This window comes from Gymnoscopelus microlampas (assembly GCF_963454915.1).
Source record: "Gymnoscopelus microlampas genome assembly, chromosome: 13".
Taxonomy (NCBI): Eukaryota; Metazoa; Chordata; class Actinopteri; order Myctophiformes; family Myctophidae; genus Gymnoscopelus; species Gymnoscopelus microlampas.
In genome coordinates this window covers 52,241,070-52,260,396 of record NC_139950.1, presented here as the reverse complement: position 1 = coordinate 52,260,396, position 19,327 = coordinate 52,241,070, and the positions used below count along the sequence as shown (strand labels likewise).

The 19,327-nt window shown below is 42.8% G+C and overlaps 1 protein-coding gene across 1 annotated transcript in view; it reads left to right on the top strand.

The window, feature by feature from the left end:
• LOC311058733 (protein furry homolog-like) overlaps positions 1-17,872 on the top strand; it is a gene marked incomplete at its 5' end in the record, with an annotated part of 35,795 nt that extends 17,923 nt beyond the window's left edge. Inside the window, 22 exon segments of the mRNA XM_084076196.1 lie at positions 208-368; positions 1,394-1,409; positions 1,412-1,494; positions 2,123-2,277; positions 2,852-2,951; positions 3,326-3,494; positions 4,394-4,638; positions 5,860-6,000; positions 6,683-6,851; positions 7,714-7,801; positions 8,528-8,640; positions 9,130-9,280; positions 9,971-10,074; positions 10,792-10,956; positions 11,559-11,757; positions 12,827-12,948; positions 13,318-13,505; positions 13,835-13,929; positions 14,339-14,625; positions 15,066-15,410; positions 15,876-16,144; positions 17,761-17,872. Of these exon segments, the coding sequence (XP_083932322.1) occupies positions 208-368; positions 1,394-1,409; positions 1,412-1,494; positions 2,123-2,277; positions 2,852-2,951; positions 3,326-3,494; positions 4,394-4,638; positions 5,860-6,000; positions 6,683-6,851; positions 7,714-7,801; positions 8,528-8,640; positions 9,130-9,280; positions 9,971-10,074; positions 10,792-10,956; positions 11,559-11,757; positions 12,827-12,948; positions 13,318-13,505; positions 13,835-13,929; positions 14,339-14,625; positions 15,066-15,410; positions 15,876-16,144; positions 17,761-17,772 (3,377 nt within the window). The 3' untranslated portion in view covers positions 17,773-17,872.
• Positions 17,873-19,327: the final 1,455 nt, after the last annotated feature.

The window sequence follows — 19,327 nt, the reverse complement described above, 5'->3', positions numbered from 1 at the left end:
CACACACACACACAAACACACACACCCTCTCCATCGGATTTTCGGATTTTGAGGGACTTTTCCTTTTTTCCCTTTTTTTCTGTTTTTAGACAATTCTGTAATGATAGATATTCTAATTCTAAATGCTATTCTAAAGATTCTGTGGCAAGCATTCTGTCTTGGGGGATGACCTCTCACATGTACTATTATGTGGTTGTTTTGTTTCAGTGCATCAGCGGAGGACCATCTTCCCCCAACAGTCCTTGAGACACAGTCTGTTCATGTTGTTCAGCCACTGGGCCGGTCCCTTCAGCATCATGTTCACCCCCCTGGACCGCTACAGCGACCGCAACATGCAGATCAACCGCCATCAATACTGTGCACTCAAGGTACCATTTTTTGGGCATGTCATTATAGACGACAATCGTCAAAAATGTTCAAATATAGTCAAAACGGCAGATCTACAAGCTCACAGCAGACTTGCTGTCTCACTGGCAAGCATTGCCGTGACTTTGTTAAAAACAAATTGCCTGTTTTAAAACATTTATTCAACAAAAGGTAACATTTAACGTCTGATAACGTATTAATCATTTCATACAGAATACAGTACAGTGAGAAGCTCAAGTTAAATGGAAATGTCAGTTTTTGCTGCAGTACTGCAGCTTCTCTTATAGCACCGTCGTCTTGTTATTCAAACATGGAGCAACGTAATGTTCTTAATTGTACAGTACGTGTTTCACCAAATTCATTGTATTGCCGATCTTTGTAATGATGGCTTTTTGCAGTGTATATCATGCACTATTGGCATCGATCCTGACAAAGAAGATGAAGTGATACTTTTGCGATCTCTTAAAATACAGTATATCTATTGCACACTGTAGTCTCAGCCTTTATATAAAACAACAACACGCTCACATGAGCTCCGCCTCTGAGCCTAACGTAAGAGTGATTTTCCTGCATGCCTTGTGAAAAGAACGTCTAGCCATATGATGTATTGTTAGCTTGTACATCAGTTATGCAGAGCATAAATTAGGCTTTAGATATTGATATTTGGTACAGAATGACAATGCATTTTTCTGTACTCGAAGGTATCGAAGTAGTTAGTCGGTGCCATAATATTATTGCTCACATCGTCATCCATAGCGCTCTTTAGTTTATTTTTTGTCTTTTCTCTTATCTTTGGTCTGTTTGGATTGTTCTGTTTGTAGAGATAACTAGAGACAAATTACATGAGTTGCGATGACGTCTGTTATACTGACATAATGTGTATATCACACAAGTTCATTCATATCACAAGGATGATTAAAATGAACATCATAAAATCATGCAGCCCTGATGTAAAGATCATTTAAATACCATGCACATGTTCTGTACATGGTAGTTCCGATGTACCAACTAACCGTGTCTCTGCCAGGCCATGTCTGCAGTGTTATGGTGGCCGACAACGTGGGTCTCTCGTCTGACGGATACCTTTACAAGTGGCTGGACAACATCCTGGACTCACAGGACAGGAAGGTAAGGGCCTACACACAGTCTCTCCTTTTATACTGTCAATGACTTGAGCTTGGAGGTACAGTAATACCTGTCCTACAGTAGCACTCTGGAATCTTGATGTGTAAATGCTGCTTCCGGTTGGCTAGAAGTAGTGAGGGGTTGGTACAAGAGAAGTTGTCATTCATAATCCTACCAGGAATGATACTGATTCCAGCGCAGACAGGTTTCTCTAATCTAAGATGTGATCAAATTTGACCTTGATTCTTTTTTTTTTTTTATTAGGATTTGAAAAGTGTTGTTCAATTACTCAGTAAAATCCTGAGGGTTAATTTAACTCTGATAGTAGAAGATAGTAGATGGAGTAAATGGAAAACAATTACAGCACAAAATGTTACAAGTAACTTTTATGTGTTACTGAATGTTACTGGGAACTTTTTTTATCCTGTGGTGTACCTGTTAGTGAATGTTATAGGTAACGTTTGTTGTGCTATGGTGCATTTGTGTATGTGAATGTTACAGGCAATGTTTGTTGTGCTGTGGTGTGTGTACAGTATGTGTGCTACTGATTAGCACCGGATGATGTTTTATTGTCTTGTGGTGTATTGTGTGCTACCAATAAGCTCCTCTGCGCTGTGGTCCCGTCCTCTAGGTGCACCAGCTGGGCTGTGAGGCCGTGATGCTGCTGTTAGAGCTGAACCCAGACCAGAGCAACCTCATGTTCTGGGCCGTGGACCGCTGCTACACAGGCTCCCGGCGCGTGGCCGCCGGCTGCTTCAGAGCCATTGCCAACGTCTTTCACAACAGGTACTGGTGGTGGAAGAAGTACTCTAATGTTTTACTTAAGCAAAAGTATCAATACTGCAATGTAGAAACACTCTGTTACAAGTAAAAGTCTGTTATTCAAAATGTACTTGAGTAAAAGTACAAACGTTTTGGCATCAAAATGTACTTAAAGTACCAAATGTAGAAAGTAGTCATTATGCAGAAGAAGTTTTCAGCTCACAATGCATCGCAACGAATTGTGAGCTTGTAGATCGGCTATTTTCAAAAATCCAAAGTTCAAATAGGGCTGATGTTTTGTAATAATAATCAAAATCTACAAAGTAACTAGTAACTAAAGTTTTCAAATAATTGTAGTGGAGTAAACGTACAATATTTGTCTCTGAGATGTAATGGAGTAGAAGTAAAAGTACTGAAAAATTGGAAATGCTCCAGTAAAGTAAAAAAAATACTTCAATATTGTACTTAAGTACAGTACTTGAGGAAATGTACTTAGTTACTTTCCACCACTGCTGGTGACACACGTCACAGTGGGACTCATTGTACAGACTGTGAATATCTTGGCATTTGACTGGCTGTGATCTGTCCTCCCCTCCAGGGATTACCAGTTTGACACTGTGGTGCTGCTGAACCTCATCCTGTTCAAGGCGGCCGACTCATCCAGGGATATCTACCAAGTTGCCATGCAGCTGCTGCAGGTCAGTCGGGCACACTTATTATTTCAACCGCAGCGTGTTGTTCATTGGGCAGAGTGTTATTGGCAGTCTTTGTTGTACTGCATGTTTTCTGTCTTAAACACAGTTACAATAACACTATAAACATCTAGAACTTTGTTTAACACAAACAGTTTTCTGTCAGTTTAAAACAAATCTTTGCCGGTGGTAAAAACTTCACCGGATAGAGAGGAAAGCAGCACTGGGTTCAGGAAGATAACCCCTCTCTGTGTAGGGAAGAAACGTATATTAGAATAGTCACATCAATGCAACACATTTAAACAACTCATCACATAGCGATGAAATGCAGGAGGTTGCAGTTATTATTCACATTTTGTTGCTGCTGTGTGTAAATCCAGATCTTGGAGCCCAAGCTCTTCCGTTATGCCCACAAACTGGAGATCCAGAGGACAGATGGGATTCTGACACCACCCTCACCCCTGCCACACCTCTACTCTGTGTCCTACTACCAGCTGTCTGAGGAACTGGCCAGGACATACCCAGAACTCACCCTACCCATCTTCTCAGGTCTCACACACAACTATACACTCATCAAAAACGATCCTGGATTGCGCCTTTTAAAAGGATAAGCAACGCAGATATAGAAATTAGATTAGGAATTGATTCTTTCTTTCAATACATATGCTATATTTGAGAAGTACTTACGTATATTGCTACCATTATTAATGTAATAATTGACGTATTGATTGAATACTTACTATTTGACAGACATGTAAACAGCAGGAGGTACAGTCAGACATTTGAGCTAAAAGGAGAACACAAAAAACTCTGTTAAAAGGTATCAATTAAAATCTCTGTTAAAAGCTATCAATCAATCAAAATATAGTTAGACAGGGATATCGAACTGAGATGGAAACCTCATTTGCTCTCCGGCCCTGCTACAAAAAGAAAAACCTGGACAGTCCAGCTAAATGTGGGTGTTAAAGCAGGGACGTGCACAGATAGACTCTAGGTGGTGCTAGAGCACCTGCCCTTTGCCCTCTTGACCAGAAGTGCCCTTTTGAAAAAAAGAAAAAAAGTTTTTTTTTTTTAGTTTACAGCAGGGGTCTTCAACAGGGGGTCCTCAGAGTTACTACAGGGGGTTCCACCAAATCTTTATGTGATATGATTTTTCTTTTTAACATAACCACTCGAAATCTAGCATCCCTTTTCTGAGGAGAACTTTAGCCAAAAATAGCAGATCTACAAGCCCACAACGCGCTGCGAGGCGTTGTGGGCTTGTAGATCGGCTATTTTTGGCAAAGAGGAATAGGTGTAGAGGGAAAAAAGAGCAGACCAAGTAAACAAAAAAAAGGATAATTTACTTGAGCACCTGCCCCTCAAAATGTCTGTGCAAGCCACTGTGTTAAAGTTTTGGCCATGGCCCTGACTTGCTTCCTCCCTGGCTTGTGGCTTTGTACCCACAGAGGTGAGCCAGCGCATCCAGACGGCTCACCCTGGCGGTCGACAGGTGATGCTGCACTACCTCCTGCCATGGATGAACAACGTGGAGCTGGTGGACTTCAAGCCGGCGGCGCGGCGCGGCGAGGAGGACGCGCACGAGCGCGACATGATGATGATGAACAGTCGACGGTGGCTTCGCGGCGAGGGCTGGGGCTCGCCACACGCCACCACCATGGTGCTCAACAACCTCATGTTCATGACCGCCAAGGTGAAGGCCGATAACCCCAACACACACTCACATTTACAATGAACTCCAGTCATAAACTTTATTGTATTTTATTATATATTGTTGTATTATTGTCTTATTATTGTATTTGATTATTCAGGTAAATATTCTCACAATACAATATTGAGAACACACTTTAACCCATTGGAAGGAACTGTGTCATTTTTTGATTTGAGCTAAAAAGCATTATTTTACACTTTGGGCTATTCAAAAATAGCAGATATACAAGCTCATAGCGCGGCACCGAGTGCCGCGCTATGAGCTTGTAGATCTGCTATTTTTGAAAAATCGTGAAAATGTGTACAAATCTTTGAATATATATTTTTTAAAGCGAACATTTTTAACTCAAATCGTTGCCTCTGGGGTCCCTGGAACAAAATATTTTGATGGGGGTCCGCGGCCAAATACATATAATTTTGGGGGTCCTTGACATGAAAAAGATTGAGCACCACTGACATAGAAACATACATTTTTCAGAATACTGTTCAGATTTAGGAGACATGTAGAATCGGCTTCAGGTCTCAATGGGTTAATAATAACCTTTATCAATATATTTATATACAATGCTAAGAAAAAACTTTAATCATAATCTTTGCACTGATTTACAGAATAAATCAACTTTTTATCGTTAACCTTTATAATTCAAGTTGATTTACACTTTATCTGAAATAGAAGTGATTCGTTCAGATCCAACAAGAAATGTTTTGTGTGTGTTTTGGGGGCAGGGTACTCAAAGTAAAACACTGACGCATGCCTTCTCAATGCGAAAGAGTGATACATCTCTACTCAGAATGAAAGAGTTTGTTGCATGCCTAAATTGATCCAGGTAGAAGGCTGCTGGCTACAATGTGTCATTGTGATTTCTTCCGGTAATTTCTTATCGTGCCTACTCAAAGCGAAAGAGTGATACGTGTTTGGATGCGTGTGAAACGACTGCCAACAAAAGCAGCTCCTATTGTTTACTTTCAGAATGAGAGATTTAGGAGAAAATGATGCGTTGTTATTGAAGCAGTTGGATACAGCGTAGCGATTAAAGGAACACTTTGCCTAAATCCTGTTTACAGCTTCAATACATGCTTAACATGATTATTAACAGTTGTGTTGTGTGTCCGTGTATGCATGTGAGTGGGTGATGGGGATGAGGGAATATAAGGAAATATAAATAAGCATGACATTAAATGTGTGGTGTGTGTTTCCTACTAGTACGGGGATGAGTTTGCCTGGTCGGAGATAGAGAACGTGTGGACCACGTTGGCAGACAACTGGCCAAAGAACCTCAAGATCATCTTGCACTTCCTCATCAGCATGTCGGGCGTCAACAGTGACCCCAGCCTTCTGCCCTATGTAAGTCACTGTGTATACACTGTACAGCCATAGCCCCATATATACAGTGACTGCATTTACATGCATGGGTTATGGAAATAAGTCAGTTAAGTCAGTTTTTATTTTTTGTTATGGTATTAGGATTATTCTAAATATCCAGTGAGATTGTGACATTAGCACATGCACAGATTTGTAAAAACAGAAATCCAGCTCTGTTATTTGGGCTACACTCAAGGGAAATTCTGGCCAAATTGGACAAAGATCTAATTCTTTCTCATCTTTACCAACAATAGCAAATGTGACCAACAAAGATCTAGATAACTGTTTCAGTTTAGAGTGCCAACGATTATGCATTTTACATATTTGGCAGCCTCCAATGTGTTCCCCTGCCACCAAAAATCATCACTAAATCACTCAAAATATGTTATTTTCCTGTTGTTTGTAAAGTGAAGTCTCCTTGAAGTGGCTGCAAAGCTTGCATCACAACCAACACAAGGCAGTGATGTCTTGAAATGTTTTAATTACAGACATGTAGCATTGCAGAACTAGCAACACCCACCGGATCACCTTGATCCGGGTGATTTCAAACTATTAAAGGGCATCTAAATAGGTCTATACAGTGTGATCACTACCGGTTCCATAGCACCCTATTCACTAACAGTTCCATATCACCCTATAATGAGTGCTTTTTGTTGGTCATCAGGTGAAGCGAGTGGTGGTGTACCTGGGCAGAGATAAGACTATGCAGCTGTTGGAGGAGTTGATGTGTGAGCTGGAGCTGACGGACCCTGTGAGCTCAGCCGTCACTCACATGGACAACCCTCCCTACTACCGTATCACCTCCAGCTATAAGATTCCCTCAGTCACCTCAGGTACTGATCCAGAATGCTGCAGCACCTCTAGTCTTCAACCAGCCAATACTTTCACATATCTCCACCGTTTCTGCTACCTTCATTGTTTTCCGGTTGCTGCCTACACCTGAGTACAAAACACTGGCAACCAAAAGCATGGCACCTCCATACCTTGGAGACATGATCCAACCTTGCAACCCTTTCCGCTCACTTAGATCAGCTAACACAGGACTGCTGTACGAGCCTTCCCTAAAATGTCCTAGACTCTTCTCCTTCTTGGCTCCCAAACTGTGGAATAACCTTCCCATTGCAGTCAGAACTGCCGACTCACTCGCAATTTTCTGCTGCAGTCACTCACTTCCTCAACTCCTAGCACTGTACTCTCCCTGTACCCCTTCTTGCCACCCTTTCTTATGATTGATGCTAGTACATATCTTGGTCACGTGTTCTCATGTTTTTGTTCCATAGATTAGTTTTTCTCTTCCACAAATGTTAAGAATGATTTATATAGCATGTTATCAAGACCGATGCTTGGTTTGTTGTTTACCCGGTATCCTAGTTTCTCTGAGGCACTACACTGTTATCTCTGTACTCTATTTATGTCATTATTTACCTTGTTTACTGATAAGAGCTCATGTTTACTCCACTTATTCCGGTCTCGCACTTGTACGCTGCCCTCGATAAGAGCGTCTGCTAAATGCCTAAATTGTACTATTTTAGTAATGTAAGTTTTTACTTGCAAGTCATTTACGCTAGATCTAGGCTGCGTTTCAACTTAGTATGAGATGGTGCAACCTGGCCCAGGACTCACCACGCTGTCAGAAATGATACACAATGATTCCTTGCTGGTGGTGACAGTGCATTTTCTCATCTGTCCTCTCAGGAACAACCTCCAGCAGCAATACCATGGTGCCAGGAAATGACGGTCATCACGACCACAGCAAGATCAAAGACCCGAATATGGAGGACAGGTACAAAAACATCCACTGACCTTTTTTTTAAGGCTGGTACCAGCATCACGCTTGCCCTTTATCTGCCATAAATACTTGCTGTTCACATGCAGTTACTTTTTTGGTGTTGTACTGGGTTGCTCTTACCTTGCAGTCCAAATGACCTAGAATAAAGCTCTCAAATGTGGCTTGGGTTAAATTGTAATTGGGTGATAATTCCACTAGAGCAACATTTAACTCACCGATTTAATTTGCAGGGTGAGTTTGAGCCATAACTCACGCAGCTGACATTACATTACATGAAAGATACATTTTTGAGGCATCAGGAGCCATGAGGTCACTTTAAATTCAAGTCACCGTAAATTGAAAATGTGTTCTCAGTCAATGGATGTCCTTTGCTTGCCTGTTAAGATGTATCATTTTTTCTACATCATTGCTGTCGGCAGAAATCGTGTTTCTCTGTGGTATTTTCATTCCATATTTCACACTACAGTGTCACGGAAAAGTAGCAAAAATAGCCTATCTACAAGCTCACAACGTGCCGTGATGCGACACATTGTAGAGCTTGTAGATTGGCTATTTTTGCCATTATAGTGTGGTTTTATAAATATTGAACCAATGAAAAGAGCTTGTGACTAAATGATAACTACATTGGATCCATTGGAACACAGGTTCTTTTTTCCACATCCTGAGTAACGGTAACGGCGATGATATACATATATAAAGTGCCTGTTTTCCTGTGTGCAGTTACACCCACCTGGACATCTACAGTGGTCTGAACAGCAATCTGAACCGACAGCACCACCGTCTGGAGTCCAGATATAGCAGCAGCTCTGGAGGCTCCTACGAAGAGGAGAAGAGTACGAACACACACTTTAACCACTTAAACCCTTTATGCTGCAAGCTTATAGAATTGTCATTTTTGCTTTATATTGATATATCCTAGATCTCATTGCATCCTCTTAGATGTAAACAGAATCAAACCATTCTAGATGGGGAATCTACTTTATATACAAGGAGACATCACTTTGTATGATAATCACAATGAAATATCTGGTTTGTATGGACAGCCCATTTTAACAAGGGTGATTTTGGACATCTCATCTGTTTTTTTAAGTCTGGATCAGACGAACAGATCTGAACCCATTTGATTTGGCATTAGGGGCTTGTTATATATGTCTACACTAATATATATATATACAAATATATTATATAGGAGCACCACATTTTCTCTCATCAAATTAAAGCTCCATTACAAATTTCCATGAAATATTGGTACATCTAGAGTTGATCTAGTGTACCATCATGTGTGATAATGACCTGTGTGTGTTTGTGTGTGTGTTTTCAAGGTGACTCCATGCCTCTGTACGCCAACTGGCGTCTGAAGGTGATGGACCACAACAGGCCCGAGCCTCTGCCCTTCCCTCCTACTGGAGGCTGCTGGGCTCCTCTGGTAGACTACCTGCCTGAAACCAACACCCCTGCTGTTCCCCTGCACAGGTAACACACACACACGCACACGCACACGCACACGCACGCACACACACACACACACACACACACACACACTGTTCCCCTGCACAGGTACCACAAACGCACACGCTCTATTCCCCTGCACAGGTAACACACACACACACACACACACACACACACACACACACACACACACACACACACACACACACACACACACACCTGCTGTTCCCCTTCTCACGTACAACACACACACACACACACACACACACACACACACACACACACACACACACACACACAAACATCTTATCTACAATCCATAACAAAATAACTTTAAAAAAATATATATTAAGAGATATCTTGCCAAGTATGTAACTGTTAATTTGTGTATTTGTTTAATTTTACTGGACTTTGGGATTAGAATGTTAATTCTAAGTCTTTTTGTACTAATTTATTCATTTTTATTTATTTTATAATTTAATTTGTATTTTTAGTTGTATGTATTGTATGTATGTCTGTATTGTCTTTGCTATGCTCAGGACCCCAGGAAGACTAAAGGCTCATTCATGTGTCTATGGGGATCCTTTAATAAACATAAACACTGTTCCCCTCCTTAAGTACAACACACGACACCCGTCCTTAACCTCTCTCACTGTCACATACTGTAACTGCAGCGTCCCGCTGTCAATTCGGCATTTTTTCTCTGTTTTCCAGGTGTAACATCGCTGTCATCCTTTTAACGGACCTCATTGTGGATCACGGGGTCAAAGTAGAGTGGAGCGCCTACCTGCACCTCCTGTTGCACGCCATTTTTATAGGTAAACACACCTGTTGTTGCACGCCATTTTTATAGGTAAACACACCTGTTGTTGCACGCCATTTTTATAGGTAAACACACCTGTTGTTGCACGCCATTTTTATAGGTAAACACACCTGTTGTTGCACGCCATTTTTATAGGTAAACACACCTGTTGTTGCACGCCATTTTTATAGGTAAACACACCTGTTGTTGCACGCCATTTTTATAGGTAAACACACCTGTTGTTGCACGCCATTTTTATAGGTAAACACACCTGTTGTTGCACGCCATTTTTATAGGTAAACACACCTGTTGCACACCATTATCTGCCTTGTTAATTTTACAAATCAAGGCAGATACTGAAAAGGCGTACACTCAGTACCTTCCATGCATTTACACAGGAGCTTCCTTGTTTGTGGAGGCAGTCACAGCGATTGCTTTCTTGTAGAAATCATTCTTGTTTTGAAAACGTTTTAATTGAGATGTGTTACCAGTTTGGTAACCGTTTTTGAGAAACAATAAGTGAGGCCGTTATTTGCTGTGATTTTGGAACAGTTAATGTTTCTTTTTTAGGCCCTCTGCTTCGCATAACCACATGCCTTCGCTGTCCTAAAATCCATGGTAGACCACGGCCTCTTGTGGTTTATTATTGCTTAGTATGTAAGCAACGAGAACGAGTTGTACTCAACCTGTCATGGTGACTTTTCGGACACTTTGGCCTGCGTTCTCCCTCCAGGGTTTGATCACCAGCATCCAGAGGTCTATGAGCATTGCAAGCGCCTACTGCTCCACTTGTTGGTCGTGCAGGGAGCAAACAGCAGTGTCCAGTCCCTGGCCACGGTGCTGCTCCGCAACAGGGAGTACAACGACCCCCGAGTCCAACCTCACAGGTCAGGCTCCAGTAGCTGACAGCAGGAGGAGTAAAAGTGTACTGTTTTTGTAATTGCATCGCAAGATCACTAGGTGGCAGCAAAAGTCAGCTCTCTCACTGAATGTCTCACACAATGTAAGGAAATGTTATTTCACCAACAACAATTTTGAGGTATTTTTACTTTACTGGAGTAATTCCAGTTTTCAGTACTTTTACTTCTACTGCACTACATTTCAGAGGCAAATATTGTAGTTTTACGCCACTACAATTATTTGAAAACGAGTTACTAGTTACTTTGTAGATTTTGACTATAATTACAAAACATACATTAACCACTTCAGCCCTATATACATCTGCTATTTTCAAAAGATTTTTCTACAATTTATACATTTGAAAACTTGTGAAATGGGATATTCTGCGTAATGAGTACTTTCCACTTTTGGTACTTAAAGTACATTTTGACACCAATACTTATCTACAGTACTTTTACTCAAGTAAATTTTGAATTCCGGACTTTTACTTGTAACAGAGTATTTCCACATTGCAGTATTGATACTTTTACTAAAGTAAAACACACGAGTACTTCTTCCATCACTGGCTGTGACGTGTGTGTTTTTTTCTCCCCCATACAGGAGTGCAGGACTTCATGCCACATCACGAGCATCAGCCGTCGCCAATGACGGACTCGGGTCTGAGCTCCAGCTCCACCTCATCCAGCATCAGCCTGGGAACGGGGGCTGCGACTCTGTCCCACCTCAGCCCCACCCTCCTCAGCGAGGTGGACGTCACCGACGAGAAGGTCAAAGCCCTCATCAAGTTTGTCACCTCCAGGTGAGAACGGCCACACATAACGGCCGCTGAGAGTACAGCAGACCGTATCGGAGTGGACTTCAGTTTGAGCTTTAGTTCGTTTCACACGTGTAATAAGAAGGTTTAGTTTTGGCTTTAGGAATTGGCTAGTTCTAGTTTTTCAGAGATTATGATGAAAGCCTTGTTTTATAGAAGCTGAAAAAAGGTAGGATGAAAGAATTCATGAACGCTGGAAAAACTCAAATGAAGATGATTTTGTTACAATTTTGCTTAGTTTTAGTTTGTTTTGTGTAATTCATTTTAGTTTGGAGTTAGCCTTCAGATTGTTTTTATTTTAGTTTCAGTTAACCCATTGAGACATGAAGCCGATTCTACATGTCTCCTAAATCTCAACAGTTTTCTGAAAAATGTTTGTTTCTATATCAGTGGTGTTCAATCTTTTTCATGTCAAGGACCCCCAAAATTATATGTATTTGGCCGCGGACCCCCATCAAAATATTTTGTTCCAGGGACCCCCAGAAGCAACGATTTGAGTAAAAAATGTTCGCTTTAAAAATATATATATTCAAAGATTTGCACACATTTTCACGATTTTTCAAAAATAGCAGATCTACAAGCTCGTAGTGCGGCACTCGCTGCCGCGCTATGAGCTTGTATATCTGCTATTTTTGAATAGCCCAAAGTGTAAAATAATGCTTTTTAGCTCAAATCTAAAAATGACACAGTTCCAGGTCTTAATGGGTTAATACAAATATTTTTTATACTTAGTTTCGGTTTCCTATAATAACCATGTCTGGGACTAACATATTGGTGTGTCAGTGTTCATCATCATGATCATCCTTGTTACCATGACTAATTTCTTCATCCCACTCGTGTGTTTGCTTTCATGCTCACAGCTATGTCTGAACGGATCTGGTATTGTCACATCGCATGGCTTTTTCGTTTGTGTGGTTTGACTTTTGATATGTTACACATGGTTTTGATTTGACTGTACGTGATAAACTCATAATAGAGGTGGTGGGGGTGGTGACGTTTGTCTGGCTGTCTGCCCTCCTAACATGGGTTGTGTGTGTGTGTTTGTCTGGTGTAGGAAGCGCGGTCCGCTGTGGAACCACGAGGACGTCTCTCCCAAGAACCCCAACATCCAGAGCGCCGATCAGCTCAGCGTCTTCCTCCGACATGTAGTGACTGTGTTTAAACAGTCACCGGCAGGTCAGTATTGTCTTATATGGTCTTGGTCTTGTCCGTAGCTAGTCTCGCAAACCGCAGGACCGACCTAGGCACCACATTTGTTGTGCACACTGTCATTAGGCTAATTCTTGTCCACATATGCTCTATACTTTTATAATGAAAGTGAAAGGGGCTCGGATTGTCCTAATTTGGGCACGGGTGACATCAGTTTAGTACCGAATTCTACGACTGCCTGTCTAAGAATAACTATTCAGATCATAGATTTCACTCTCTCCACTTTTTAAACATTCTCTCATTAGGCCAACTTCTATCTACCTAGCCAGTGAAATAATGGTGAAACTGTTAATCAGTTCACCAGTCACACTAACGGGTATGCTTCCTTCCCATCAGGCTTCCAGCTAGAGTCACTGCTGAGTGAAGTAGCCCTCCAGACAGCTCTGTCGTGCTCTTCTCGCCACTATGCCGGCCGCTCCTTCCAGATCTTCCGGGCTCTCAAGCAGCCCCTGAAAGCCGCCACGCTGTCTGACGTCCTCTCACGCCTGGTGGAGACCGTAGGAGACCCCGGAGAGGAGGCCCAGGTAAGAAGAACATCACAACCAAAACGCTGCTCATGCTGAATGATTTATGTGTCTAAAATGAAATATTTCTGTTCAGAGAGCAAACAGGTGCCTCTCTGGCCTGGATGGAGAGTGAAGCAATGTATCTGTTGTGTTAGGAGCCTTGTGAGGGTCAGTGTGTGTGTGTGTGTGTGTGTGTGTGTGTGTGTGTGTGTGTGTGTGTGTGTGTGTGTGTGTGTGTGTGTGTGTGTGTGTGTGTGTGTGTGTGTGTGTGTGTGTGTGTGTGTGTGTGTGTGTGTGTGTGTGTTTGTATCTGATAGGATGACCTCTGCTCTTCTCTCTCTCCTCAGGGTTTTGTAATAGAACTGCTGTTGACCCTGGAGTCGGGCATCGACACACTGGCAGACACCGTCAAGAACTATGACCTCCTCACTGCCTTAGCACAGTAAGTCTGCTCAAAAGCCAGAGCTATATCCAATTCTCCAGTATGAGAGACATTTTAAACAAATGAAAAATGTTTTAAGCAGATACTAACTGGTAGCTGCAATCCAGAACTTATTTTGAAAAATAAAATGTTAGTTTAACCAATCTGTATGGGGGAGAGTGTGTTAATACATGTAACTAGTACACTGAAGGTGGTCTCCCTTGAGACATACAGACCCTGGTGTCAGTTAGGACACCTAACTAGTTGACAAGTAGCACCGCCTTAGGCACAATTTCTCCCCTGGCCAAGCAGGGATTGCCTCTTGTTTGAGCGTTAGACATTAAGGTCTCTCATGCGGGAGAATCAAGGCTAGATAAAAGTTCAGGTTGCATTTTTCATTAAAAAAACTGCTTAAATGTTTATATTGCAGGACCCCTACCCACGATCACCTATTATTGGGAGCCAAGTTTGCAGCCAACAGGAAAAGCACGGGACAGATAAACCTGAGCAGCGGGGGTCTGTTCAACTATGCCCACTACGGCCACGGCCGCAGCAACTCGCTCCGCGCCAGCCTGATGGGCGAGCAGCGGAAGGCCGACCGGAGACGGAGCAACACCCTGGACATTGCCGACCGCCCGGGAGGCAGCCACGGCAACCTGGCGCGCACGCGGAGCCTCTCGTCGCTACGGGAGGGCGGGGGAGGGGGCGGAGGTCCGGGTAGGCCTTGTCATGATTGTTACATAACCGCCTGATTGCAATTATTATTTAGATCGCAATTGTTTTTGCGTTCCATTCTACTGTATAAATTCTTCTGTTGTAAAATGTTCATACAACTTCAAATATTTTCAAAAATAGTGGAAATAGCTGATTGACAAGCTCACAACGCATTGCAATGTGGTTTGAGCTTGTAGATCGGCAATTTCAACTACTATTAAAACATTTTGAAAAGTATGGCCTGTTTTGGCAATAGTACTTTATTCATTTGATTATTGGTAGCGGCCATTGTTAAGTTATTTCTTTGTATATTTATGTTAATTATCTGCCCTGTGCAATTTTTGTTTTCAAAGCCTAAAAGGCAAACAGAAATGTATCGTTTATTGCAATTATTTGTGTGACAATAATTGTCAACTAAAATGCCATGATCGTGACTACCCTAGGTCCGGGCGGGGAGGCCACACCGCCCCCCGTGGACCCCTCCAACCTGATGGCCACGGTGTTCTGGATCGCCGCCTCGCTGCTGGAGTCGGACTACGAGTTCGAGTACCTGCTGGCGCTGCGGCTGCTCAACAAGCTGCTGGGCCAGCTGCCCCTGGAGAAGGCGGACAGCCGCGAGCGTCTGGAGCGCGTCCAGGCCAAGCTGAAGTGGTACAGCTTCCCCGGCCTGCTGCAGCTCTTCCTCAAGGGCTTCACCTCGGCCTCCACCCAGGAGCTCACCATCCACCTGCTCAGCAAGCTCATCAGCGTGTCCCGACACACGCTGGTGGACCCCTCGCAGTTGGCGGGTAAGAGACAGATTTTGGGGGGGTCCGAAGACCAATGTTTTGACCAATATTTCGCATTTTTATTTTGAAATCGATGTAAAAGTTTCTGTTTGAGAACATTTAACTTTTTGATAATTCAAAAAATTAAATAAAGTATATCATTGTTGTCGGGAGGAAACCTCTTCTCTCCAATATTTTGTTTTTTGTTTTGTGTTTTTTGGTAAATGAGAGCCCTATGTGATCATACTACAGCGTCACACAAAAGCATAAAAAATAGCAGATCTACAAGCTTTAAACGCGACACGCTTTGAGCTTGTCTATCTGCTGTCACCCGACAGAGACGACATCATGATTGCAGGCCTTTTGCTGCCTTATAGAGGCGACGGGGAAATAACACATTTTATGTAACAGATGTGTTGTAAAAGTGCGACATCTGGTGGCTGAACGTTTTGTCTGGTGTCCCTTTTAACGCCACGCATTCCTCAGGTTTCCCGCTCAACATCCTGTGCCTCCTGCCGCACCTCATCCAGCACTTTGACAGCCCCACCCCCTTCTGCAAGGAGACGGCCGACAAGATCGCCAAGGTGTGTGCCGAGGAGAAGTCGCCCACGCTGTCCAACCTGGCCCACATGATGAGCCTGTACAGCACGCACAGCTACTCGCGTGACTGCACCAACTGGATCAACGTGGTGTGTCGCTACGTGCACGACGCCTTCGCCGATATCACCTTCAACCTGGTCACTTACCTGGCTGAGGTAAGCGCCGCCCCCCCCCCCACATCACACGACCGTCGGCATGTCTTAACCGCTTTCACGGCGTCCCTATTTTGGGCATGTCAGCGTAGGCAAACCTTTTCTAACATTTTCTAAAACAGAAGATCTACAAGCTAACGATGTGTCACTACACAAGTTGTAAATGTGTTGCTGTCGTTGTACGAGAAAGTATGAAATAAGGCTTGAGTGGTTTAGAACAGTGGTTCCTAAACCTCCAAATGAATTATGTATTTGGCCGCGGACCTCCATCTGAAAAGATTTTGTGCCAGGAACCCCCAAACAAGATTTGTGTTGATAGAATGTTATTTGAAAAATATTCCAAATGTTTTGTATTTTCGCAATTTCTTTTCGCAATGCACATTTGCAAACACCTATGTCATATATTATCACAGATGCAATCTGTTCCTGTTTTTATAGATAACTAAATTATATGATCTACTATAGTCTATATCATGCAGAGATGTTGCTTGCCAAAAATGAAATGAACAAAGTGGGCATGAGTGAACTGCTGCGAGACGAATACCAAAACTCCCGCTAGCGGCTCGCCCCCAAACAAAGTCGCCCCGGGGAAAATCCGGCGGTATTCGCCTGGTGTTCCTAAACATATCAGTAAACTATGCCTAACCCTAACCTTATTCCTAATCTTACCCTCAGTAAAACTATACCTAATCCTAAACCTATATCTACCCTTATCCTCAGTAGGCTAAAACAAATACAAGAATACAAGAACCGCTGGTCCGACTGAAAAATGGGGGCGAGGGTGTTTTGGGGCGAGTCCTAATTACCCTTCGGGCTGTGGTTTCCCTGGGCAACACCGTCGCACAGTGTAAACAAATTAATATATATTTTGGGCTTTACATCGATTCTCATTCAACCTTGATATGCAAAAGTAGGTTTTGTTTTGTTAACGTTAATTATATATGTCATGATGTGGCCTTGCGCGAGGTTGATTACTTGCCTCTATAGTTGCTTTCACCAACTTTCACCACTTTATCCATTGCAGACAGACAGTCACTGTGATTGCATAATATCCACGACCCACACGTGTTCGGAACGAGTCCCTTTATCGACAATTGGGTCCGGCTTGGTACAGGTTCTATCACCTCGGAAAATCCCGGTTCTGTTTATCAACACCCGAGCGAGCCAGAGCAACCCTACTCAGCGCTGATCAGGAGGAGACACAGCTGTGTCTCTCAGCTGTGCTCAAAAATAGCAGACATACAAGCTCACAATGCGACGCGCTGTGAGCTTGTAGCTCTGATATTTTCAACGCGCGACACCATCGTACAACAAATAGTCTATTCTATAACTGCAGCACACAGCAGCCGAGCAGGCTGTCGGAATTAAACCACAGTCAGATCATGATATAAACTTTAAATTATTATGATTGTAACGGTTGTAGCCAACTACATAGGCTTAAATGATAAAATAGCCTCATTTTCCCAACCGGTGGCCGGTGGTGTTTATATTTACCGGCCAATTAAACATTTTACCGGTCAATGGCCGGTAAATACCGACATGAATGTCTGAGAAAAGGTGTCGTTTGGTCCACACCAGACATGTCTCTCACGGTTGTTTGTTTGTGTCTCTTCATGTAGTTCTCTCCGTAACATCGAGTGCTACTGTGAAGAGAAGGACACGTGGGAAACTGTGGGGCAGATCTCTGATGCTTACTGCCGTGTCAAATGTGTCTCTCTCAAGCTGAGGAGGGATTATAGTCAACCCATAGATGATGATGACTAGGGTTGGGGTCCAGAACCGGAGGGACCGGATCCAACATTGAGGAACCGGAATCTGTTCCATCACATTTGGAACCGATTTGTCACTCTGTCAGATGCTGGTATGTGGGCTTCATGTCTGCTATACAATTACAACACTAGTGTTTCTCAAACTTTTAATTTCAAGGACCACCATAACTCTTTGAGTGTAAGGTCCCATTTAGAACCTGACTGAATTTGTGTTAAAAAAAAATCTATATCATTTTGGCTTTCATTCAAATGTTTGATAAATATAGGAATTGTCAAAGGGAACCGTTAAGAGGGAATCCTTAACAAACCAGAATCGTTAAAATCCTAAAGGGTCCCGACCCTAAAGGTGACAGAATATAGATGGATTTATAATATAATGTAAACAATGAAGATGATGATTAAGAAGCTTCCTGCTGGGACGTCACAGAGGAGAGACAGTGTTGTGATGGTAGTGTCAGCCTCCCATTGAGTTGAGAAGCTCTGCTCAGACCCAGCTCACTCAGATGAAAGAGATGAGGAGGAGAGAGAGATGGACACAGCGTCCCATGCTGCTACTGCTGCTCCTGGCCAGCCTATCAGAGCTGAGGGGCTTCCCTTCCAGACCTCACCCCCAGAACCACCGTCTTGTTGGAAGGTAAGTTTAACCTGTCAGTCTGTTCCTGTTCAGCCTACCTGTGACATCATCAGTAGCCATCTTTGGTCATTCACACAATGGGGGAAACAATGTTTTAGTTTTTTGCATGAGGCTCCTCTTACATGAGGCTTTGTCCCTATTTCGTCCATACATGGTATTGTCCGTTTGGCTGGGACCTAAGGACAAACGGACGGGTCCCAGCCAAACCTAAGGACAAACGGACATACCATGTATGGACATCACTATTATGTCACAAGTACAAATACAGATGGTATATATACTGTAAAACACAAAGGGTTAGGCCTAGACACAAGCTGACACGTCATGTGAAGTCCGGCTTAGCCTGGATCTGGCAGAACCAGGGGTCTATTTCACGAAACCTGGATTAGGCATAAACCGGGTTTAAACCGGGTTTACTCGGCTATCCTGGCTTAAATTATCCAGGAATCGGTTTCACGAAAGCTGAGTTAGCTCGGCAGATTAATTTAGCCAGTAAACCTGGATATGTTTATCCATGATCCGGTTTCACGAAAGAAAATTGATGCAATCCTGCCTTAGTTACTATGGCAATTTAGCTGTGAAGTTAGCCTGGTCCGGACCAGGCTAACAGCCAAGCTTTATTAATCCAATGCCTTGTTCTTCAAGTTTTGTGAAATAGCTGTTAGTCCAATGACTCCAATCGTAAACCAATGAGTTTTTCCACACTTATTCAATTCTCATTCAATTATTCAATTCGAAAATCGAAGATCTACAAGCCCGATTTTTTTTTGTCTTATGGCAGCC